At 42.7% G+C, this 23,276-nt stretch overlaps 2 protein-coding genes across 2 annotated transcripts in view; both read left to right on the forward strand.

Annotated features, from left to right (window-relative positions):
• RABGAP1 (RAB GTPase activating protein 1) overlaps positions 1–23,276 on the forward strand; it is a 66,663-nt gene that overhangs the window by 9,921 nt on the left and 33,466 nt on the right. Inside the window, exons 6-12 of the mRNA XM_086475802.1 lie at positions 2,344–2,454; positions 3,528–3,594; positions 4,837–4,939; positions 6,143–6,312; positions 9,062–9,236; positions 11,005–11,098; positions 14,057–14,207. Coding sequence (XP_086331928.1) covers positions 2,344–2,454; positions 3,528–3,594; positions 4,837–4,939; positions 6,143–6,312; positions 9,062–9,236; positions 11,005–11,098; positions 14,057–14,207 — 871 coding nt within the window. The remainder of the gene's footprint in view (positions 1–2,343; positions 2,455–3,527; positions 3,595–4,836; positions 4,940–6,142; positions 6,313–9,061; positions 9,237–11,004; positions 11,099–14,056; positions 14,208–23,276) is intronic.
• Positions 21,747–22,793, forward strand: GPR21 (G protein-coupled receptor 21). Its single transcript, XM_009945911.2, has one exon. It carries the CDS (start codon positions 21,747–21,749, stop codon positions 22,791–22,793), a length of 1,047 nt encoding a protein of 348 aa, XP_009944213.2.

The raw sequence follows: 23,276 nt of genomic DNA on the forward strand, positions 1-23,276 counted from the left end.
CCTAGTAAAAACCCAGCTTTCCTTGTTTCCCCCATGACTGCAACTTCTAGTTACATCGTACATTTTGAGAACATGAAGGAGAAGTCCTTCATCTGTACTCATTTCCCTGTGATTTCTTAGAACTGATCTCTGTATTAGTTATTGAAAGCAGAAAAGAAGTCAGAATTCAAATTTTTTATCAAAGATCATCAATATAAGTTCTCCTTGGTTTTGCTATGATCTGTTTGATTAAAATAATCACCTGCTCTGATCTGTAGAGTTTCTTTATCAAAAAACTTTATGACCAAAGCTTGCACCTGAGTTCTCAAATTTTAATTTAATTTCTCCTCCTTTTTTTTTTTTCCCCTGAACCAGGTGTGGTGGTGTAGGGTGAGAGTGTTAGAGCAGCTTTTCAGATTGTATCGGCTAATGCTGTTTTCACGTTAGGTCTGATGGTGGATAACCTTGGCGTCTAAAAAGACCTTTTTTAGTTTATGCTAAAAAGTGTTTTTTCTGCTTAGCCTATACAGAGTGCCCTTAGATGTTTTATGTAACCATTTATAGTGTTCTGTAATTGCCAAAGTGTCTTTATTTCTGTATAGCATGTCTGCCAAATGCTCTGACTTGTTGAGCACGTTGGCTCCCTACCACGGCTTCAGGGATGTTTCTCTTGGATTTACATCCAGCTCAAGTTTTATTTATTAAACAAACAAATAAGCCCCATTTAATAATCTAGTATTTATTCAGCACTGCAAAGCACTGCTCAAGTGTCGAAACTGAAAAATGGTTTAGCTCAGGGCCTGAGCCTGAAAGATACTGGTGGTTCTTGGGCTTGGGTGCAGCGGTGGGCGCTGGGGTGCAGCACGCAGTGACCCGCCGGGTGAAGGTCAGTCTTGCTGGCTTGGCACCAGTGTCAGCGTGGCCCCAGCAGGGCGGGGGGTGTCAGCCAGCCGAGGGGTTGATGCTTATGTGCTTTCCAGAGGTGGGGCTGGTAAGAGCTGTTTCAGTCCTAGCCAGCTCAGGGACATCAGCGCGGACTGTAGACTGAACCTCTGCCTTTGCGGTGCAGATGTATCTAAAGATCTTTTCAGCCACAAAAATACAGTTGCTTTCGGGGTGGAAAAGGGCATTTGTTTAAAAGCTCCGTACCTGCTCAGTACAAGGTGAAGAAGGGTGGATTTTTACCTCCAGCTAAGCAGAATCCTGCCTACGCTGGGCGTACAGTACAGGTTTTAGTTCAAATGGCAAGCTTCATCAGTTGGACAGTAATCCTCATGTGACCCTTCGCGTGCAGACCCGTGCTCACCTGGAAGTTGAGAGAACACTTTCCACGTACGCCGTCTCTGATCTCAATCTTTAATGTACCTGAACCTGTCTTGGCTCATCTACCTTCACTTGTCACCCTGGGTCGCCAGTGGGGCATTTCTGTCATGCTGGGGAAATAAGGTCTGACTGCACGTACTGGCTCTGAGTCTGTAAATCCACTGTCCTGGCCCCGGAGACAAAACTCCTGCTGACAGTGAGAGGCAGTCTGCCATTCCCGGGCCTGGTAAGCACCTGCTGTCAGAAAATAAACTCAGATTTTCTTGGAGGTGTGAAACTGGGAAAGAATCCCCAGTCAGTTTTGCAACTCCTGGGGGTAACAATGCGTAGTTTGAAAGTCTGAAATAAAATAAGGTTTATTTTTATACCCAAGGGAAAAGCGAACACGTGGTTGACTTAAAAAGAAAGTCAAAACCCGACAGTCTTAATTTGTCCTGTTTAGTGCAATTGTGCTCCTCGACAGGGAATACTGATGCTAATACATGATGCTTTAGTGTATGGCTTGGCATTGAAGTGTAATTTTAGGTTTTTCCACCACAGCACAGTGTCCCCTCTTTTTGCAGCATTTTGGAGAAGGTGCTTTCTGGAGAAAGGATAAGGGAAATAGTCGAGATGATTGGTGCACTCTGTTGGCTTATCAGGTGCCCCAGCAGTCACCTCCTTTGTGAAAGAAAGTGACAGGCAGTTTCTTACAAGTAGTTGCTTGATGGATAATACTTGGTGTACATGGGAAATCAATATTTAGAAACTTTCTTGAAATGCTGCTGGAAGTCTCACAACACCAAGCCATGCAGAAAAAAAACACAGTTTTTATTTTGAAAGTGTCCTCGGTTTTCACCTAATGATGATAAAATAACATCACCTAATTACGTTGCCATTTCTTTCATGTTACTAATTGCAGTGTGCAAGGAAGGAAGGTCTTGAGTGCTTTTGTGTAAGAAGCTGGCTTCACCGAGTGTCTGATGCTGGTTTTCATACATGCAAGGAATACAGATAAATGACGCTCTTGAGTTTTTTTTTTCCTTTCCTGGTAAATAACAGTGCGGTTCCCAAAGACAAGGACAGGCAGTGCTTTAAACTCCGCCAAGGAATTGATAAGAAGATAGTGATTTATGTCCAACAGACAACTAATAAAGAACTTGCTATTGAGAGGTAATGTCATCAATTTTTTAAAAATTCTGTATCTGTTTGATGTTTTGTGTTCTCTCCTCTGAGGCAGCAGTTAGTTATTGTTCTGCGAACGCTCCAGTGGTGTGGTTTAACGCCGCACCTCTCTGGGGGGGGATTGTGCAGAAGGCCAGGTTAGTTTGTTCAGTGTGTGACAGGCGCAGTCAAGCCTTGCGCAGATCTGGTTGTGGACTCAGTGGCCGCATCCCCTCGAAGTAACCAACTCAAAACCTTTTTAAAAAACATACTGCTGCTATTTTCAGTGGCCAGTTTGTTTTAAATGCTGAGGCTGTCATCAGTGGCTGAGTTATTTCAATTTGCTTTCATCTCTGTTGCAACTGAAAATATTGTTGTATGTATGCTTTGTATCTGACACAGTCTGGAATTCCAGACTATGAAGTGTCTGTGTAGGGAGCGGGAGAGCTCAGACATCAGATCTTTCACTGCTTGGAAATAAAGTAGCGGTGGCTGACTACTGACTGAGTTTAATGCTGTTCAGACTAGAGAGGAAAGACAGAGCTTCTGCCAGCCTTTGCGGTCCGAAATGAAGTGCAGGACAGTGTGTAAACCAGAGGATGGAGTGGAATAGCCTGTGTGGGCCAAAAGTCTTTGTGAAATGAACGATAAAAGACAGGTCCTTGCACTTCATCTGGAATTTCCTGATTCTTGTCTGTATCAAAGGGTGAATTCTACGCAAATATGTCCCCCCCAAAAAAAAAAGAAAAGATGCAGGATAGGGAACCCTTGTCAGCAGTGTCTGTATTACACTGGTCTTGCAAACAAAGATAATTGAACAACTTTCTAGGCTATGTAGGCAGGGTAAAATCATATTGTAAGTATGCTTATGAAATCTTGCTTGACATTTTTAATATTGGCTTGACATCGTTTTGCTTGACATGCTGGATGCTGCTTTCAAATGTCAAGGTTTGTTGACATTTGTTATTGGATTCATGAGCTGCTTGTGATGTATGACAGTGAATATTTAGATAAGGAATGTTAATGGTTTGTTTATGAGTAAGTCTAATTTTTGCAGTTTAATTTTTTGCCTGGCTTTGCAGATGTTTTGGCCTTCTCCTTAGCCGTGGGAAAGATGTTCGGAGTGGTGACATGCACCTTTTAGACTTGGTAAGAATCTTTTATTAACAAAATTCAGTAATAATTTTGATTATGATTGTGTGCAATCTCAGGATAGACAGAAAAGATTTAGATGCTTATGCACACTTGTTGGTGGGGATTGATGCTGTGGCTTCTGCTGTTGAGTGTGAGGCTCTGGGCAAGTGGGTTGAGTCCCTGCCTCTGCGACAGAGTTAGAATGTGACCAGTTGCCCAGTTCTACAGTCCATTGTGACTGTTCTCAGTTAGGGGCCCAAAATAAGAAACATGGAACCTTATTTTTGGAAGTGCTGGATATTAAAGAGCCTGTGCTGTGAACGTAAAGTTTTATAGCATACTTATCACTGTAAAAATTGAGGCCTAAACGGCTTCAAGTATAACACTGAGAATTAGGGAGTGCTTTATTTTTGTGGCTCACTTTCCGTCTCTAAAATGATGATAGAGATCATCTGACTTCACAAGCGTGTTCTGAAAACAGACTTGCTAGTATTTGTGAAGTACGTGCTTGTTACAGTAGTGAGTGCCCGAAAAGGTCTTATACTACGTGAATAATTTTGCTTTATACCAGGCTTTGGATTGTCCAGAAAATAAGGTTGGTGGGAAGACAGACACACTGAACACTAAAGATATGTATTGACTTAGTTCTTAGCTGAGTAACATGTGTTTTGTTTGCTGAATAAAGCTGATCTCAAGATGTTTGAGAGTAAAATTTATTTTATAAAATAGCTACTTAGGGTAAAATAAAACACATCTGGTGTATAAAAATGTTGTAGGGAAGTAGAAGGTGTGCTAATGTGAAACATCTGCCAAGTTTTTTCTGGGTGTTTTTTTTTTTTTCCTCCTTCCTTCCCTCAAACAGCAACACAAGCAAAGCCTTTGCACCTTGGAGTCGTGTCTTTCCAAGTACTTGGCTGTGACCTCACCTGCGTGTGCTGAAAGCTGCTGTCAAACGGCCACCTCCAAAATGAGCTGTTGGTCTTCAGGTCTCGCTAGACAGCTGTTCATACCACTTACATATTTAACAATTAGTATTAATTGGCCTTTGTGTTGTGAGCAAGGAGACCAAAGACTGCATGGGAACCCTGTTCTTCAGAGATGACTCTGTTGCAGGACTATGTCACGCAGACTTCAGATGCTTGCCCTTCTTTTGCCAGTGCAGTAGCTGTTACATGGGGCTGAGACTTCATATATAAATATGAGATATAGAGATTTCTTTAATTTAAATAAAAATACAGAGACTTCCCTTGTTTCTAGGAGTCCATGGGTAAAAGTTCTGATGGGAAATCATACGTGATCACTGGGAGCTGGAATCAAAAATCTCCGCACTTCCAGTTTGTAAATGAAGAAACACCAAAAGGTATGAACTCTGCCAGATGTTATCCCTAGCCAGGGCCAACGACTTGCATAGTGGGCATCGGATCAGCTTCTTTTCGAATGAATCCTGCAAAAAGACTTTCATAGTATGGGATATATTCTGAGAAAATAGGGTACCAGATGTAGCATAAAAATCAAAACAAAACAGAAGGCTAGAAGAAAACTCCCGTGTTCAGTGTAGTACCTTGTAAGAATAACGGTATCCTAGTAGGAAGCTGTACAGGTGTGGGGACAGGATGCAGGTGCGTTGCTGACCATTAGAGCTGCTTAAGAATCCCATTGAGAATTGGACTAAATGACTGTGGCAGATTTCTTCTTTGCTTAGTTTCTGTGGTCAGTTCAAATATTTCTGAATCCAAGTTTTTAATTAAAAAAGAAAAAGGATTCCTGTACCTTTGAAAATGAAAGTAAAACACTCCCAAGTGTAATCTGAAAATAGCTGATGCTTCATTGGTCTCTTGAGTCCTGAAACAGATCTGTCGTTACTTCTTTTAAGATGTCAGCTGAATTATCGTCTTTTCAGTCTCTCGTCACAGCTGCGTGCCAAAGGTTGGGGAAGTTAATGGGAATGGGCTGGGCGAAGTCATAAAAGTCAGCTGCTGGGTGCAGCTGGGTACAGCCTGCTGTAGATTGAATGCCATCCTACCTAAAGGACACAATTTATCATCTAGTGCCAGAAGAGATCTCATAGGTCACTGGGTCCAGTTGCCTCCTTTTGGAGCATCACACTGTATAGTCAATTTTCTGCATCTCACGGCTGAGATGGTCTTAAGTGCCACCTTTAATGTGGTGGGACTTCAGTGAAAACAAAAGCGACTAAAATGTGATTAGGCTAGACGGCAAGAGATCCGCACTGCGGAGTTCAGGATGCAGATCCTTTATAATGTTTAATGAAGATCTTTAATACGTTGCAGTGGGATTTGAAAAAACAAAATTTTTGTTCTCTTTTAACAAGACTACTTTCTTGGCTTGAAAACTTTAAGTTTCCTTACTCTCCAGTGGATAATGCACAGTTATCTTATTTTCCTATTTGATACTTCTAGGTTTTTGAGACGTTAAATTAAGGGAAAAAATTGAATTCTGCAGAAAAGTTTCTTTTGTTCTTTCATGTTACGAGGAAAGAGGTTATGGAATATTTTGTTTGAAATATTTCTTTTCATACTGTTGCTTTGGTTTTTCTCTCTAGATAAAGTGTTGTTCATGACTACCGCTGTGGATTTGGTGATAACTGAGGTTCAGGAGCCTGTTCGATTCATTCTGGAGACTAAAGTCAGAGTTTGCTCACCTAACGAGAGATTGTTCTGGCCCTTCAGCAAACGTAGCTCTACTGAAAATTTTTTCCTGAAATTGAAACAGGTAACACTTTAAAAAAAAAAACAAACTACCCTTCGTTTGGGATTTGGCAAGGTTGTTTTTCAGATATAACTGTGGAATGGCCAGTTATATTGTTTCGAGACTTAAGGTGTAGGTTTATGGTATAATGCTGAATAAATACAAATGCACTGGAGGTAAACACGAATTGTAGTTGTTGCTGCCTGTTGGCAGATCAGAATTTCACTATGGTTGTTTCTCCCTGGGATTGGTAAAACCTTTCCTAATGTAATATTGCATATTTCAACATTTTGCTGCTGAATCAAAGAGGTACAATAAATGCTCTTCAATTTTTGAAAAGCTCTCCTTCATTATGCTAATTGCTGCTGGCTATCTAAAGTTCCCATAAAAAGCTGGATGTCCTCATTTCAAAGCAAATTTTGATAGCTTTGATGAGGCTGCGAAGTTACATAGAGGCTTATGGATTTTCCAGCCAGACCACAGAAATAAAAGGAACAAAGGATCTATCTGCAAACCAGGGCTATGCTGGGAGTTGCTTGCATAAGAGTATGGTAAGGTAAGCATGTCAAATTAAGCGTTAAGAGAAAAAAGGCTTTAATATAATCCTGGTGACATGCTATCTGCTATGTCACTAACTTGATTTTGTCATACAAATCCAACATAGTTGTTTTGGTTTTTTTTTTTTAGATAAGCAAACATCCACCTGAAATTAGAAAAAAAATATTTTTTGTGAAAGTCTGTTTTCCCCCTTGTACAGGGTTGGAAGCAGAGATTTCACACATACCCTGAGTTTCCCCTGGGGGAAAAAAAATCCAAGCAACCACAAAAAAATCCCTAGAACTTGTTAAAAACTTTTACTGTTTTTTCCAACTTACTTTTATACCCTGTCTACTAAAAAGGAAAGGATTATTTCTCTCCAGGATATTGATAATAACAGTACAAGGCAATAACTTAGTCTCAAAATAAGGCTGGAAAGTTGAAGGTCCAAGTCGCTGAAGAGATTATGTACTTGTAGTAGCTGCCATTCTCCTGCTTTAGAAATTATTGTTCTGAAATGAAAGTCCTGTTTAAAGAAATGGAAATGTATAGCAGCAAAAACCAGTATGTGTGTATGTGCTTTCTCGAGGTTTAGTGATTCTTGGTGCAGCCCAAAAACGCAAGGTTGGAGTCTCTATTTCTTGATAAGTGTTGGTTTGGGGGGGGGTTGAATTAAATAAGAGGGGTTTTTTAGTTCTTTTTGCACTTGTCTTAAAGCACTATCAAGTAATGGTATCCTGGTAGTAACAAAGATGGGGTTCGCTAAGGATTCTTTTGTGTGTGTGTCCGTGTCCTATTTTTTATGTAAAATAGGAATAAACATTTTGGAAACTTTCCTTTGAAATTTAAAGTGGAAAAATTCTTCATGGATGAGATCAGTCTTTTTATTTAGCATACTTTTGAGGTGGAGCATGGAGATGTTGAACAGTTAAGTCTGTTGGGCTATAAATATTCTACAACCTCCAGAAGGTGCCTTTTCTGTTTGGCAGTTTAAAGGAAGCTTATCTTACTTAGCTAATTCTGTATCTTTTGTCTTACCAAGTTCACAGGCATTGTGACTTGACTTAGCTAATTCTCTTTTTTCCACAGGCACTGTCAGGTTATCCAGCTTCCAGTGTTTACTAATGGAAGATTATCAGAATTCGTAGTGGAAGCAACAAATATAGAATGTACTGCCTGATAAGCCTGGAAGGGAAACCTGTTTCTATGGAGTCATGATTAGCCTATTAAAAATACAGCTGTGTAGAATTGGCTTATCTTACTTTGGCAGTGTTTCTTTATTCGGAAATGGTGAAAGCAGAGGGATTTTATTTGCTCAGATTACATTTATTTAGTCATTTTTAGTTTTGATGCATTTCTCTTCATTTTTTAATACTCCAAAGGATAAAATTGAGCACTGGGAGCTTAGTATAGAGTATAATTATATATCTTATTTCCCTCTTTTCTTCACCTTTTCATTTTCCACTCTCTATTTTTATTCATATGTGGGAAAAAAACCGTTCTAAATCCTTAAGACTGTATTAAAATTTTAGAACCACTTCATAAAGAAAAGTCTTCCTTTAAGGGAAAGGAAGGTGTCAAAGCATTGAAAATTATGGAGAAAGCAGAGCCCCATAACAGACGTTGGGACTCAACAATTTGTGTTTCTGCAGCAATGTATACACAGATATATGACTTGGAAGCATGGCTAAAGACAGTTGCCGTGGTGGAAAAAGAAATGTGAAGAATTTTTATTATAACTCTCCTTTTGCCACCGTCAGTATCCCTAGAAAGTTAAAGAAGGAAATGGGACATAATTTTAAAGGTTTTCCTTTTAACTTTCCACTATCTTTAAATAAAGGCAGAGTTGCTTCACGTGAAGGAACCTTCCCCTCTTAGAGGGTTTGTTGGACAGATGCTTTTACAGCTTTAAAAATCTGTGCGTTTGTGTCCAGTCCATTTATGGTTTAAAAGATGAGCTACCTGTGTGTGGCAGACCCGAATGACACTTCTGCTGTAACAGATTGGTGCCTTTTGGGTGCGGTGTGCTCACGGCTCGTTCTGCGGCACTGGGGGCAGAAGCGCTTGCAGGCCGGCATGGTGCGTTAGGCACGCTGCGAGGATTGAACATTCCTCACTGCAGAATGTGACGAAAATTCTCAGCTCTCCTATTCCAGAAAGAGAAGGTAGACCCTTAGGAAGTAATCTGGATATTTGTGTAGCTTTTCTGAGTAAAATGAAACTTGTTGTTTCTTAGATAAAGCAAAAGGACAGAAAGAATAACTCGGACACGTTATATGAAGTTGTGTGCCTAGAAAGTGAATCAGAAAGGGAGAGAAGAAAAACTACAGCGAGCCCCTCTCTTCGTCTGCCCCAGTCTGGGTCACAGGGCTCGATGATTCCTTCTCCTCCAGAGGATGATGAAGAGGAAGGTAAGAAGTGGGTTGTACGCTTCGCAGCCTTTGAGCGAAGGGGCAATCGGTAAATAATATAGTTATGAAACATGTCGAATCCTTTCCAATCAGAATCTGGCCTACTGATGCTTTGGTTTTTTCTTGCTTTAATGCTGTGAGTACTCAATAACCAGTACCCCTGCATTCCTGGATCAGCCTCTCCCTTGTCTGACACTTCTGTGCCCGTACTTTTCTCGGCCCAGGCCTCGTGAAGCCTCCAGTGTGAAATATTTGGAACAATGTGAAAAGAGGCTCCTAAAAATTTGGGGTTATCATGTAGTTTCTGCCCCTCCCCGACCAGCTGTGAACATATTCGACAGTAAAAATGAGAAGCTGATATTATTTGGAAATACAGGCAAGCAGCATGTTTTAGTGAGGAGGCGAGTGTAGACATCTGTAATACATAAAACTGTGCCAGGACCTGCCCAGCTTGAAACTTAACGCTGCTTCAAGATCTTTTTTCTGCTTTTTAAAAATTCTCTTAAACCAAAATATGGACTAGTTCTGAGTGTATGGACATCTGGCCTTACAGCTCTGAGCTGAAATGTAGATGACTTGAGCTTCTGTTTTTTCACTTCTTCTGCTGGCCTTCTATGTGGCCTTGGGTGAATTGTTTCGCTTTTGTCCTTTAATTTCCCTTTTTGGGGCAGGGCAGGAAGGAGGGGAAAGTTGGTGTGAAGGTTAACTGCTTTGGAAAGTGTTACTCATTAGCAACCTCTAACCACTACGCTGAGCCACGTGCTGTTCTTTTCTAGACCAGGAAGGTACGTGTGTTTGGTTGACAATTGATACGACTTGCAGCATTGCCAGAGTTGACTGACAATTTCAGGTGTCAGCTGAGAAAGCATAGGTTTAATGAAAAAGAATGTATTTCCTCAATAATGCAAAACCAGTGTTGACTACTGATCGGTGAAATGTAGCTTTTGTGTATGATACTTGCTGTGAGTGCTTAAAAATATCTGGGAGTACATCAGTAGGGGTTTCAAAAAGCGTTACTGTGATTAAGCTGATCCTCCTCCTCCACCGCATTTTTGAATGCATTTCATTCAAAAACCTGTTTAATTTAAGCCAAGGAAGTTATCAAAAAGTACTAGCTTTCAAAGTAAAAGTACAAAAGAGCTGAAGTAAAATACCTCGTGTGTTTTCGTGGATCTGCAACAACATGGCAAGTCTGCAGCTGCTCAGTGGAACCACGTTGCTTTTATTGTCTTTTTTGCTTTTATAGTGTTGTAGCTTTTCACGTACAGGAAATGGTGCTCTTTGAAAATTTTTGTAGTCTTCCAAAAGTTTAGGGTAGAATAACAGAATTACTTCGGTGGGAAGGGACCTCTGGAGGTCTCTAATCCTGCCTCCCACTCAGTGTGAATCCAGCCAGATAGGTTGTTCGAGGCCTCGTCCTCTTGTGTTTTGACTTGTCTCCAAAGATGAAGTTTCCGTAAGCTCTCTGGGCCCTTGTATTGGTTTGACCACCCTTGTGGTAACTTGTTTTCCTGGGTTGGTTTTTTTTTTTTTTTTAATCCAGAATTTCACATGCTGCTGCTTGTCTTCTGCCTCTTGTTACATCACTGCACAGCTCCAAGAAGAGTCTACTTCTGCCTTCTCGGTGTTGAGCACACAAGCACTGCGGCCTCAAATGAGGGGGGAGTTCTTGCCACACACTGATGCAGTTAAAAAGATCAACATTTAAATCTGTAGAGGTAGAGTAATGGCTATTGATCTCATAGCATCTTCTCTGCTCTGTTGGCAGACAATGATGAACCACTCTTAAGTGGTTCTGGAGATGTTTCCAAAGAGTGTGCAGAAAAAATTCTTGAGACGTGGGGAGAGCTGCTGTCCAAATGGTAAGTGGCAGAATCGCGTTTTGAAAATCACAATTCTGAATGTTCTCATTCTGTTTGCTCCTTCTGCTTGGAGTTTTTGTTGTTTCCAGGAGCCAGTTGAGGTGAGATTAGTATGGATTTAGTCGTCTTTCATCCCCATAACACCCTTTATTCTCTGGCTTTGTGTTTTCTGATTTTTTCAGAGGGTGTTTTAAGTATTTTCCTTTTTGAGTGCATGCTTAAATACTGTATAGAAATTCACTCATGCTGTGTCTTTAGGTGGTTATCTTTTAAGATGAGTATTTTACATATCTGCGAGTTTCACTGGGATTTTGTTAAAGAAAAACCTAAACTAAGTAGTGTAGAGAAAATTCCGCACTCTGTCTTTATTTTGCACAGATCACTTCCATTCCTCTTTGTAATTCTGATGTTGTTCACAGCCAATTTTTCCTGCAGCTGTCATATCTTACTAGCTGTAGCTTAAGAATATGGGAGATTTGTACTTGGATAGTGAAGCTGCTTCTCCTCCCTTATCTAAAGGAAGATGGCTCCAGAGCCTGCCAAGAAGGAAGTACATGAGCTCTTCTGGTTTTTTTCCTAGAAAATGCCAATTTAAAAGAAGAGTTTTTCTTGACAGTCAAGTTGCTAATGCAACACCTGTCCTTCTTTCATGAAGGATCTTTTATTCGTGTTGAAGTAGTCTGAGCAGTTCTAAGAAAGTGATGCTGATTATTGCAAAATTCAGTATTTTTTAATTTTTTTATTTTTTTTCACAAAGGGGAGGATGACAGGCACAACATCAGATTGAGCTCAAATATGCTACATTTTTACTCTGGCTTTAGTTGTTGCTTCTGCTTCTTAATGTTATGGAGGAGCAGGGTAAGGGGTGCACAGCGAATCGAAGATCTGAATAGAATGTTGGATGTAAGGAGTAGGGCAGCAGAGATTAGAGTAAGTCACGCACTTTAGGTGAGGAAAAGTGTTGCTGTGACCACTTAGCCAGGATTCTGTTTAAATTAAGGTTATAACAATTTGGCGTTATTTTCTGCAATTACTTAGTACTTACTTGAATAGATACTTTTACTTCCAGTGCGGTTTTGCACCGATATATTGCACTGATTTGGTAAGAAAGCGGGTATTGGAAATGGACACACTCATCAGAAGGGGAAGGCTGTGGTAAAATACCGTATGATCCCTTTTCTCTCCCTCTCCTAGACTTGTAGAAGTATCTTTAACAGATGAGCTCTATGCATCTGCTGCTATGAGAAAAGGTTCTTTCAACTTGAATTTTTTTGTAATTCTTCCAAGGGCTCAAAGATAATTAAGCCACCTGACTCCCATTGAAAGTGTTTTGGCAGCTCTAAGAGGATATGAAGTGCTTCTGTGCTAATGCTGGCAACAACTTTAATATGTGTTAAAGGGCTTTCCTTCTTAACTAAAAACGAGTATTTGGAAGTAATGATCCTTTAGCTTTTAACATAAGAGGATTGAAAATCAAAAAAATCAGAGTTCAGGTAGTTTCATGCCAGTTTCTTTAGAATCCTGTAATCAGATTTTATGGTAATTAAATATGCATTGGTATTTTGTGATTTCTAAATAATATTTGGCTTATATTTCATAACTGCTGAGTCACATAATTTTCTCATTTCAAAATAGTTTGGAAGAATCTAGTAGTGTGTGGCTTTTAGCCTACAGCCTTTACAGTTCATGGCTGTATTCACTGGAATTACTGTTGTACTCTGGTCTGAGATTAAGGCAAAGCAGTTTTATAGGCCTTTACAAAGAATTTGAATGTTTTGTATATAACAAGTATTTTGTATAAATGTTTTATATATTTATATATTATAAAGGTGTAATAAAAGTTCTATAAGTACATGATACATAAGTCTGTAGATATGCCTGTATAGAGATATAAATGTAATTATTATGTAAATATTATTTTTGTTATAGTTGATTTTGTTTAGAGAAAGCAAAGTGAAGGAGGACATTATGGTACTAGGTTCTGTGCAATATCTCCTGATTTCAGTGTCCGCGTTGCTGGTCTCCAGATTGCTGTGTTGGAACACTGTAGACTGCAGAAAGGCAACAAGGAGTCCCAGTCTGTGTGAAATGATCATCTACATATCTGTTAGACTGTAAACAAACATTGTTAAATGCCAGGTTATTGTTAATAAGCTGATGCACTCAGTAGGACAGAAGCTGAGTTTTTTGCCTGGCTATGTCTATCAGCCCTCTGAATCATTGTACCTAGAAGTTTGTTTCTTAGTCACTGCAGAAAATTTGTGATTTCTTTGATGGAAGGCCTCTGCCTTTTGGGGATTTTATGTATAAGCCACGAATAGATTGTTCATCTTAACTCTCTGTAACTGCATAAGTTATACGTAGGTTTAGTTTTTACGACTTACAGTGCCGTAATTTATGAGCTGTCACCGGTCTCACTGGAAAAAACTGTTTAAATGGGACTAGCTTGTACCATGGAAGCTGCTCAAATACATGGATGTAGTTAGATCATCATGTGAGGGTTGGGTTTTTTTACAGCTCTGTTTGTCTGTTTTCTCTCCCTCCCTCACCTAGAAGGTTACCTGCCTGCTTGGGTGTAGGAAGTCTAGAGAACAGTATATGCTTGTGCAAACTAATTCTTATTTTGGTGTAGTTTGAGCTTGGAATCTTACAGTGTGGTGTCTGTCCTCTAGCTCTAGCTTTGCTGGAGTGTTTTAGCTTGTTGAGTGCTTTATGTATTTATATTATATTTAAATTTAATAGGAATCAAGGAAATAGTTTTGCTTTTCCAAATCTGGTTTTGTTTGGTTTATTGTTTTTTTTTTTTTTTTTTCCATAACTTGCATTTCACTCTGGCAACATACGGACTGTCTTGAAATTCCCGTCACTTGACATGTTTGATGTTACGCATCAGTTGTGGCTCATGTACTTGTTTATTTGTATTTGGATAATAGTAACAATGCCTTCACCTGCACCCAGGCACCTCAATTTGAGTGTGAGGCCAAAGACCTTGTCGGCGTTGGTGAGAAGCGGTGTCCCTGAGGCCCTGAGAGGAGAAGTGTGGCAGTTGCTGGCAGGGTGTCACAATAACGATCACCTGGTGGAGAAGTACCGAATTCTCATCACAAAGGTAGAATGCTTTTTTTCATCTTTTTCCCCTGCATATCTTGAGGAATGGAAATAGACTTCCAAGTGTGCACCTTTTTTTGCTTTAAAGGTTCATGAGTGTGTCTGAATATAGTATCAACTAATGAGTATAATTCAATCTTCCCTCCAACAAAAAACCCTAGCGTGCGCTGCTAGTTGTGCCATTATCTCTGCTTAGAGTGCTTTCTTTTTAATAGTCCTACTTCTGTTTCGCTCATCTGAGTTCTGAGTTTCTCAAAAATTAGTATTCTATTAATTGCTTTCATAATTGACAGATTCAGGGAGCTCATTTCCTTTGCTTGTTTGGCTTTCCTGAATGAAAGCTGAATTTTGCTGTATTGTCAATATTTATGCTAAAAATCCAACGCTAGTTGAAATTGCAGCCTTTCTTTGGTAGAACAAACAGAACACTTTGGACATTTTTGCACTAGACGGCAGTTTTTTAGTGTCTCATCTTGAATACTGACCTCAGTAACCTAGGAAAATAAATAAAAATCATATATACAACCATCATTTGTTTTTTCTCAGTTCTAGATTTACAAATGTCAGTTCCTTATCCAGAGAACTGGTGTGTTAATTTGGAGTTGACTATTATCTGTATACATACGTTGCATTTTACTGCTTGCATCAAACATGCATGTCTAGAAGGACTGTATTAGAAATTATTAATGATGAAACTTTAGTACAAATAGAAATTAATTATTCACCAGTTAAAAAAGCAAAACAACTGAATCAGCCTTTGTGTATCTACGTTCTGATGGCACAGATTGGTGAGGAGCAATTAAAGACCTTGTTCTGAGGGCAAGAGGGTTTCTGAAATTAAACTCTGTTTCTGCTGGAATCATGCAGGAAGGATCCTACGTGATTTGAATGAATCATGTTAGATTAGCTAAAAATGTTCTGCCGTAAGTAGTTTCACATACTTACTGGATGTAGAAGAAACTTGATCTGAATTCCTTAATATTGGCACATGCATTGTAGAACTGTAACTTGGGTTTTATGGTGAATAAATCATACAAATAACATGGAGGTTGAGTGCTCTGGCAAGGCGTGTATCACAGTTACCCTGTTGTGTTATTTTAATTGCCTGGTGAGTAGTTGACAGTGTCGCTTGTTTCTCTGTTTCAATCTTTTGGTATCAGAATGGAAGCGATGATCTCTTTGTGGCACAGTCGGTGACACGTACTGCTGCTGTCTTTGTGAGCTAGAAAGGAATGGTGTGACATTTCATTTTTAAATCTGTGAAACCTTTCTGCTCGCTCACATTTGGCAGAGACAAAGGGAATAACGTGGATCTAATGTGTTGGAAGCATCTCTAGCGTCCAAGTAAAAGGGAGAGTGGGCTGATCCAGCACTGTGTTCTGCAGTAAAGGGACAGGCTCTCCCTGCAGTGGTCATTCAGCGTGGAAACTAATTAAGAAATTAAGCAATGAAAGAAAATGAGTGCCAAAAGACTGTTTTCAGGCTCTGCTGTAGCCATATGAGGTCTGTAGTATGCTACCAGCATGCCACAATAACCAGCTCAAGCAAATGAAAATGAAGTCTCCTTTCATCTGGAAGTGCTGTATTAGACCACTGCTGTGGCCGTTTGCCTTGCTGTGGCTTAAATATGAACGTGGGCTGTGACTGTTTCTGTAGAACGGCCAAAGGTTGGCGCTTTGGGAGCAGAAGCGGCCAGTTGGTTCACAGTGGAACTGTGATTTCTTCAGTCTGCAGGCGGTGGAAGAAGTGTGAGCTTTCAGAAAAGGTTATCGGTGGCCGTGTGGCAGTACGGAAGGTGAGAGTAGGCAAAGAATGCAAAGATTGTTTGGGAGGCCGATGAGAACATGAATTCGAGACCCAACGGTTGTAGACCCATTCTATATAGTATATGCGAACAGTATAATAATGCTGGACAGCACTTCGGCCTTAATTTCTTATTTTCATGCCTTTCACTGATTATTTGAAAATTTCAGAGTTATAATGTGACTAATCCTTACTGCCCTTAAAATAGCAGCTCAGTTACAGTCAACGTGCAGCAGCGCACAGGAGCAAAAGTGTCTGGGGGGAGAAAAAAATTGTTAATTATGTTGCAGCAAGTGTCTCCTAATATATTGCTTTACTGTCCTTGTAAATGCTTCGCCATGTTTTGCGTGTCACTAACACAAATTCTTCCCTGGCAAGAATGCGATTATTTGCATAACCATGCATTGAAAATGGCTTATCTGAGGAGAGCTGCTGTGGCGTAGTGCAGGAGCCCAAGGAGTTGATGTAAAACCTTTGCTCTTCAGTGCAAGTAGGAGATGCAGTAAGCCTGTTTGGGTACTCATAATCCAGTGCCCCTTCTCTCTTAATGTTGACCTCTATTCCTGTAGCTGTGTTTGATTTCTGTCAGGCTTCTCGTGACCCCATGCGGCAGCACAGTCCCAAATTAATAAGGATCTGTGGTGACAGCTGCTTCAAAAGCTTCTGGCCTCTTTCAGGGTTTTTTTTTTTTTTCCCTTGTGCACAGGGTGTCGGATGCAGGCGCCCCAGTATTTCTTCTGATGTTTGCTTTCCTGTGCAGTTCTGGCCCCTGGTGCTCAGCATAGCTGTGGTTTTTGCTTTCTTTTGCAAATTAACTGCTGCAAGGGTATTTTTTTGTTTACAGTTGATGTGTGGCTACTGAATGATTGAAAAGGAAACGTCTTCTGTTGTGTTCAACCCATGAAGGCTGTGTCTAGGTCTGTTCTCGAGTCCGACTTGTACGTTACAAATGGCGTTGAAACCGTGCCTCAAGGTGTGCTCGTTCTAGTCATCCTGACAGTGTTTATTAATGATTTGCTCCTTACTTCTTTGATAAACACGAGCTGGGCTTTTGTACTCTGGGCTTTTGTTACTGTGGTAGTGTCTTAAGTTTCACCATTGTGGTGCTTCCATAAATTACTTTTGAGAATTTGCACACCATCTGTGTGCAGTAATAAAGCTTTTAGGATCTCCAGATTGCCGTGCTTGTGGTAGGGAGTGTGGATGAAAGCCAGCCCAGTGAATTAAGGTCATGTCCCTACTGGGGACAGAAAGCAAACTCTAGGTAAAATGATCTAGACAATCCTTTTGAGAGGCATCTGTTCCTGGTAGGACTTTTGGCAATCATGGCTATGGCTGTTAATCTTAGGCTTCCAGCCACGGCAAGGTAGCAGAAGAGACATGGGGACTCGTTGCAGGTGGTAATGGATACCTGCAGGAAAACTGCTTCATGTTTTAGACAGTCATAGGTGGATGGAAAATATTGTTGAGTAGAAAACTTAAAATGATACAAAGCAAAATAGACAATAGCCATTTTTCAGACAAGGTTTTTAAAAAGCATAATACAACTACTGAATCTCGCAGATCAGTGGTGATCTCTCAGTGAAGTACGTCCTAATACCAAAATTTTAAGAACCTGACATTTACAATATTGAGTAGAAAAAAGCTTTTGGATGTAGGTCTGTGTGGGAGGAACTAATGTCGAAAGGGAAAACCCATGAACTGTTGTACCAGATAAATACTCTATATTAAGAAAATTACGATGTGAGAGGGACATCTTGTGGCACAAATAAAATCATTTAAAAAAAAAGAAAATAAATCCAGTGTCAGGGGGAGTATTCTGGAATGTTACCCCGGGGTCACCATTTCTGGTAGAAATTTTAGGCCTGGTAAGAGATTAATTTGTTCTAGGCTTTTTATAGCAGGACTCTTGCTACACACTTTCTCATCTTCCCACTTTTTTGTCTCCCCGAGTAGAGGATTACAGTACGCAGAAGTTCTACCAAATATACTCATCTGTCTTGGTGCAAATGATACTTGTTTTTAATAAAGAAATAGATTAAAATGTCACTATCATTAGTTGACTGAATGTGTTGCTTCATCAGTGGCATAAAATGTCACAGTACTTTAGCTGTGGGTGGTTAACACTTATTTTCCACTTGTATCACAATCACATTTCCATATGTTCATATAAATTAAGAATGCATTTTATTTTCAGGAGTACAAAGGGCCACAACTGTGTATGATCAGCTGAAATTAAACCTAACGTTTATCTGTGAATCATGGTGTAAGAAGAATGATGTAGCCTTGCTGTCAGTGTGCCTGAACCTCTAGATCCCTTGTTTGATTAGTTTTGATCACATGGTGATAAAAGTGTAATTATCTTTTACAAGCAGTCGTTTTCCCAAGAGTTCTTGTTGTAACTTTGAATGATTTCTTGAATACCGTTTAGTAGTCTTAGATGAGGTTGTATTGTATCGCTGTATGGAGATGTTTTCAGTCTCTCTCAGACCTCAGCCACCTGAACCCCGCGTTTTATTGTCTCGTAGGAGTGGTTCTCGGGAGGCTGGTGGTGCACTTGGCCAGAGAGCTGGGGGGGCAGGCAGGTCTGTCTCCAGCCCAGTTACCTTCCAGTTGTGGTTTACACCCTTGGGCCGCTGCAGCCTGGCTTCTGGTGCAGGGGTGCCTGAGAGAATTAACTTCAGATATTGCTGGTTTGGGCTTGGGTGTTTTAAGCAAGCAGGAGTGAGTTGGGGTGAACTTGGAATAGGGTTACTACTCACAGCTTTTGAGAAACAATAAAATGTCAGTTCAGGGAAAAAACAGATATCTCCCTTCTACAGAAATACCTGTCAGCTGTACAGGAGTTAAGCTGGTACTTTTAATAAAAAAATCTAAATGTTGAAGGGTGTTTTGATTTGGTGGAGCATCTTTCGTTTTGAAATTTCAGCAACCAGATGTTGTTTTGGTCGGTCGCACCATGTCCAGTGCTACCTTGCTTTTATGTATCTGAGATATATTTAAAATTCAATGTCTGTTGTCTTCTTAAGGATGTTTATAATGTGTCCTTTCATGCCTACGGATCCAGAAATACTGTTTGAATCAATTGGTATGTAAATTATTCTCTGCTTTGGAAAGATAGGAGATCATTTCTACAGCAGTAATTCAATCATAGCTTGTTTTTTGTGTAACCACAATAACATTGCCTAAATTTAATTCAAAGTTTGTTTCCTAGCTACAGTTCTAGTACTTCAATTGCCATGAGTAGAAATGCCATAAATTGTAACAAAAATGAAGGACAATAGTAAAGGGATCTTTTTTGGGGTAAAGATAGGGCAGAAACCCCACGTTTTTGTTTTCAGGCTTTTGCACAAGACTAACTAAAAATCTGCCAAGTCATCCTGTTGTCCAGCACGGCTTTTGACCAATACATCGTAAAATGGTTTTTTCCTACTTACAGGTTAGCTAAAATCCCAAGTGTTGCAGTGACTGCTTTAAGGTCTATCCCTTTGGCTGCGATTCATTTTCCATTAGATATTCCACAGAATGACAAATGTTTAGCTTAGGGTAACTGAAACCTTTGGATTTTTGGTGTCAGTTGCATTCCGTGTGTGGACTTATGCTTGTAAGGATGCCAGCTGCACGCTTTCGTTTTTGACAAAAGGACTTTAATTGCTGAAGAGCCTCATTCCAGTCTCTTACTGGTTTGATCAGTTTAAAGACCGATTCCGGTAGCGATGGGCCTGTCCTAAGCCGTGGCAGTGGAGCAGTCTGGTATCCAGGTCAGAGAATGAGTTCGCACATACCACAGAAAGGTGTTTTCTGGCATGTCAAGTGAGTAAAACACTCTTGACAAACAACAAGATACTGGTACCCTGTTATGACGTCTTCACCTCATACGCTTCGAAGAGGTTTTTCTGGTTAAATGTGCGGGATGGTATTAACTTGTGGTGTGGGTACAAGTGAAGTGCTTTGTTGTGATTCTCTTGCCTGTTTGCCTTCTGGAATGTCGTTGGTTTTTCTAGTTTGGTGTAGGTTGTGTCGAGGGCTGTCGGGGTTAGCGATGCCGTGTGGTGCACACGTATGCAGGAGGTGCTTACCTGCCTGGAGCAGCGTCGGGATTGATGGTGGGACACATTCCCAACTTGGCCTGTGGTTTCAAGTGTCTCCGAAGCAACGCAAACTACACCTAGGAAAGACGCGTTTATTCCAGAATAAGCATTTCCCCAAAAGGGCTGGGATGGAAAAGCCTCAGATTACGCCTAAACGTTAGAATCCACGTCCTTGCTTTGGGCGGCTGTCATTTGCCGTGCAGAGAGAGGTGCTGAGAGGAGGAGCAGGGGTGTGCGGTGGGTGTCTGTCTGTCTGTCTGTCTGTCTGCAGGACCAGGGCGTGGGTGTGCGTCTGTCTGCAGGACCAGGCGTGCGAGGGCAGAGCCTGCCGCCGCCGCCCGGTGCGGGGCGCGGGGACCCACTCGTTCTCCCGGAGGCTGCGGGGTCGCGCCGGGTGAGGCACCCACCGCCATCGGCCACCCGTGAAATCCGTTTGGAGTGGAAACCCCGCGTTTCCCAGGCTGCGGCCGGCGCTGCCGGGTTCCCCCTTCCCCACCCTCCGGCTACGGCCCGGGGCCGGGCCCGGCGCTGGGGCGGGCCGAGGGGGAGCGGCCCGGGGGGCTGCGGCCCCGCTCCCCGCCGGGTCCCCGCCGGCGCCGCGCCCTCCTCCGCGCTCCTGCCCGCCTCCCTCCCCTTCCTCCCCGCCGTCCCCTCCCCCCGGCTCCGCATCGCCGCGGCCGGAGCACACGCCGCCCGTGCCGGCGCTCGGCCGAGGATGCTCCCGGGCTTTTGTTCGCCCCCTGCGGCAGGTAGGGGCCGGGGCGGCGGGGCAGGGCTGAGCCCCGGGCCGGGCGGGGCGGGGGGGGGGGGGGGGGGGCGGCGGCTGAGCGGCCGCGGAGCGGGGGGGGGGGGGGGGGGGTCGGAGCGGCGCGGTCCGGGAGGAGGCGGTGAACAAAAGCGATCGTGCAAAATGGAGCCAGGAGAGAAAGGCTGGACCCCCCCCCCCCTCCCCTCCCCGCCGCCCAGCCCTCCGCCTGGATGGCCGGCGGCAGGAATTTTTCGGGGAAGGCTGCTTGGCCCGCCTGAGCCTCCCCGCCCTGCCCTGCCCTCCGGCCGGAGCCCGGCGCCCCGGGGCCGAGAGCGTGGGGAAGGGACAAGGGACCGGGGGGGAAGGATGCGCAGCGGGAGCCAGGCAGGGAGCGGGGGCAGGCGGCGGCGGGGAAGCGCTGTAGCAGGGCGTGGGGAAGGAGGGGTGGCGATGGAGGTGGCAGGGAGCGCGGCGGGAGAGGCGGTTCTGTAAAACACTTTCCCCTTCTCTTCTGTCAGCCTTTGGGAGGACTCTCGTCCTGACTCGGTGAAGGTACCTTCTCCCTCTTCCCCCCCCAATCCCTCATCCCTCCTCGGCGAGGCAGCCCACCCAGGAGGGCTTTAATATCAGCCCTCTGTCTCCCGTGTGCGTGTGTGAAGTTGGTGACATGACTGCTGCTGGGTCCCGGTGCAGCGGTAGCGGCGGGGAGCCGGATTTAAAGGGGAATTGTGCTGCAGACAATGCACAGCAGCAGCATCTGGAGCAGCCCTGGGGACTGGAGCTCCAGTTTTGACATTGCTACACACACACAGCACCAGCCGCAATGACAGCAGCTGCCTGGAGTGGCTGCAGGCAGCAGGCAGGAGCATGAAGTAGAGAGATCACTGCAGTGCTCAAGATGAACTCCTCCTTGGTTGGCAACCAGAGTGGCCGGCCGTTCTGTCTCCTGGCCATTAGCTATTTGGAGACCATCAATTTTTGCCTCCTGGAAGTGGTTATTATTGTGTTCCTCATGGTGCTGATTATTTCGGGCAACATTATTGTCATATTTGTCTTCCACTGTGCACCTCTGCTGAACCACCACACCACCAGCTACTTCATCCAGACTATGGCGTATGCTGACCTCCTGGTGGGCGTGAGCTGTCTGGTGCCTTCTTTGTCTCTGCTGCACTACCCTATTGTTTTAAGTGAGTCCTTGGTTTGCCAAATCTTTGGTTACGTGGTGTCGGTGCTGAAAAGCGTCTCCATGGCCTCTTTGGCGTGCATTAGTATTGACAGATACATTGCCATCACGAAGCCACTGACCTACAACACGCTCGTTACCCCATGGAGACTTCGAATCTGCATACTGATCATTTGGCTGTACTCCTGCCTGGTGTTCTTACCCTCCTTTCACTGGGGAAAGCCTGGATATCACGGGGATGTGTTTCAGTGGTGTGCCAGTTCCTGGAACACCGATCCCTATTTTACCCTCTTCATCGTGGTGATGCTGTATGCCCCGGCTGCTTTCATCGTCTGCTTCACTTACTTCAACATCTTCCGCATCTGCCAGCAGCACACCAAGGAGATCAACGAGAGGCGAGTGCGCTTCAGCTCTCAGGACGGGGAGGCCGGGGAGGCGCAGCCCTGCCCGGACAAGCGCTATGCCATGGTTCTTTTCCGCATCACCAGTGTCTTCTACATCCTCTGGTTGCCCTACATAATCTATTTTCTGCTGGAGAGCTCCAATGTCTACAGTAACCGCGTTGCGTCCTTCTTGACCACTTGGCTTGCCATTAGCAACAGTTTCTGCAACTGTGTCATTTACAGTCTCTCCAACAGTGTCTTTCAGAAGGGGCTTAAGCGTCTCTCGGGGGCTATTTGCGCCTCTTGCGCTAGACAGAGGGTAGCTAAGGACTCCTCTACCTCTAGGAGCAAAAGATCTTCCAATGGATGTCATGTCTAAGACCCTATCAGTTGGACTGGAAAGTGCAGGGACAAATTGCAAAATAAGTTAAATATGATTTTAAGATGTCCAGATTTGCAAAAAGGTTTCTGAGAAATGCTGCTGACACAGAAGAATCAGGAGCACATATCATTGTGATTTCACTTTAAAAAATTGTTGCTGTGGAGGAGGCTGTGGAGTTTCACCTCCATCTTCATTTTCAAGAATAAAGCTGTATCTTGACACTTACCTCTCCAGCTGGTGTGACTGAATGGAGTGGGTGTCTGAGAGCTCCGGCAAAATGTAGTCTTTCTTACAGCTTTACTGGGTTCTTTCAAGATTCGTGCTTCACATGTAAATGATAGATCTGAAGTGGAAATGTCACAGTATATGGTATATTACAGGGATTTTTTAATATATGCCAAAGTATATTGACACAATGTTCCAGCATCGTAACAGAAGGGGCCAAACAATTTGTTTTTCAGTGCTACCTAGACAGGACTT

Source organism: Leptosomus discolor, chromosome 19, assembly GCF_034619465.1.
Source record: "Leptosomus discolor isolate bLepDis1 chromosome 19, bLepDis1.hap2, whole genome shotgun sequence".
In the NCBI taxonomy this organism is placed as follows: domain Eukaryota; kingdom Metazoa; phylum Chordata; class Aves; order Leptosomiformes; family Leptosomidae; genus Leptosomus; species Leptosomus discolor.

What these genes read in the sequence shown, in the direction of transcription:
- GPR21 (XM_009945911.2), top strand. Translation starts at nt 21,747, where the DNA reads ATGAACTCCTCCTTGGTTGGCAACCAGAGTGGCCGGCCGTTCTGTCTC.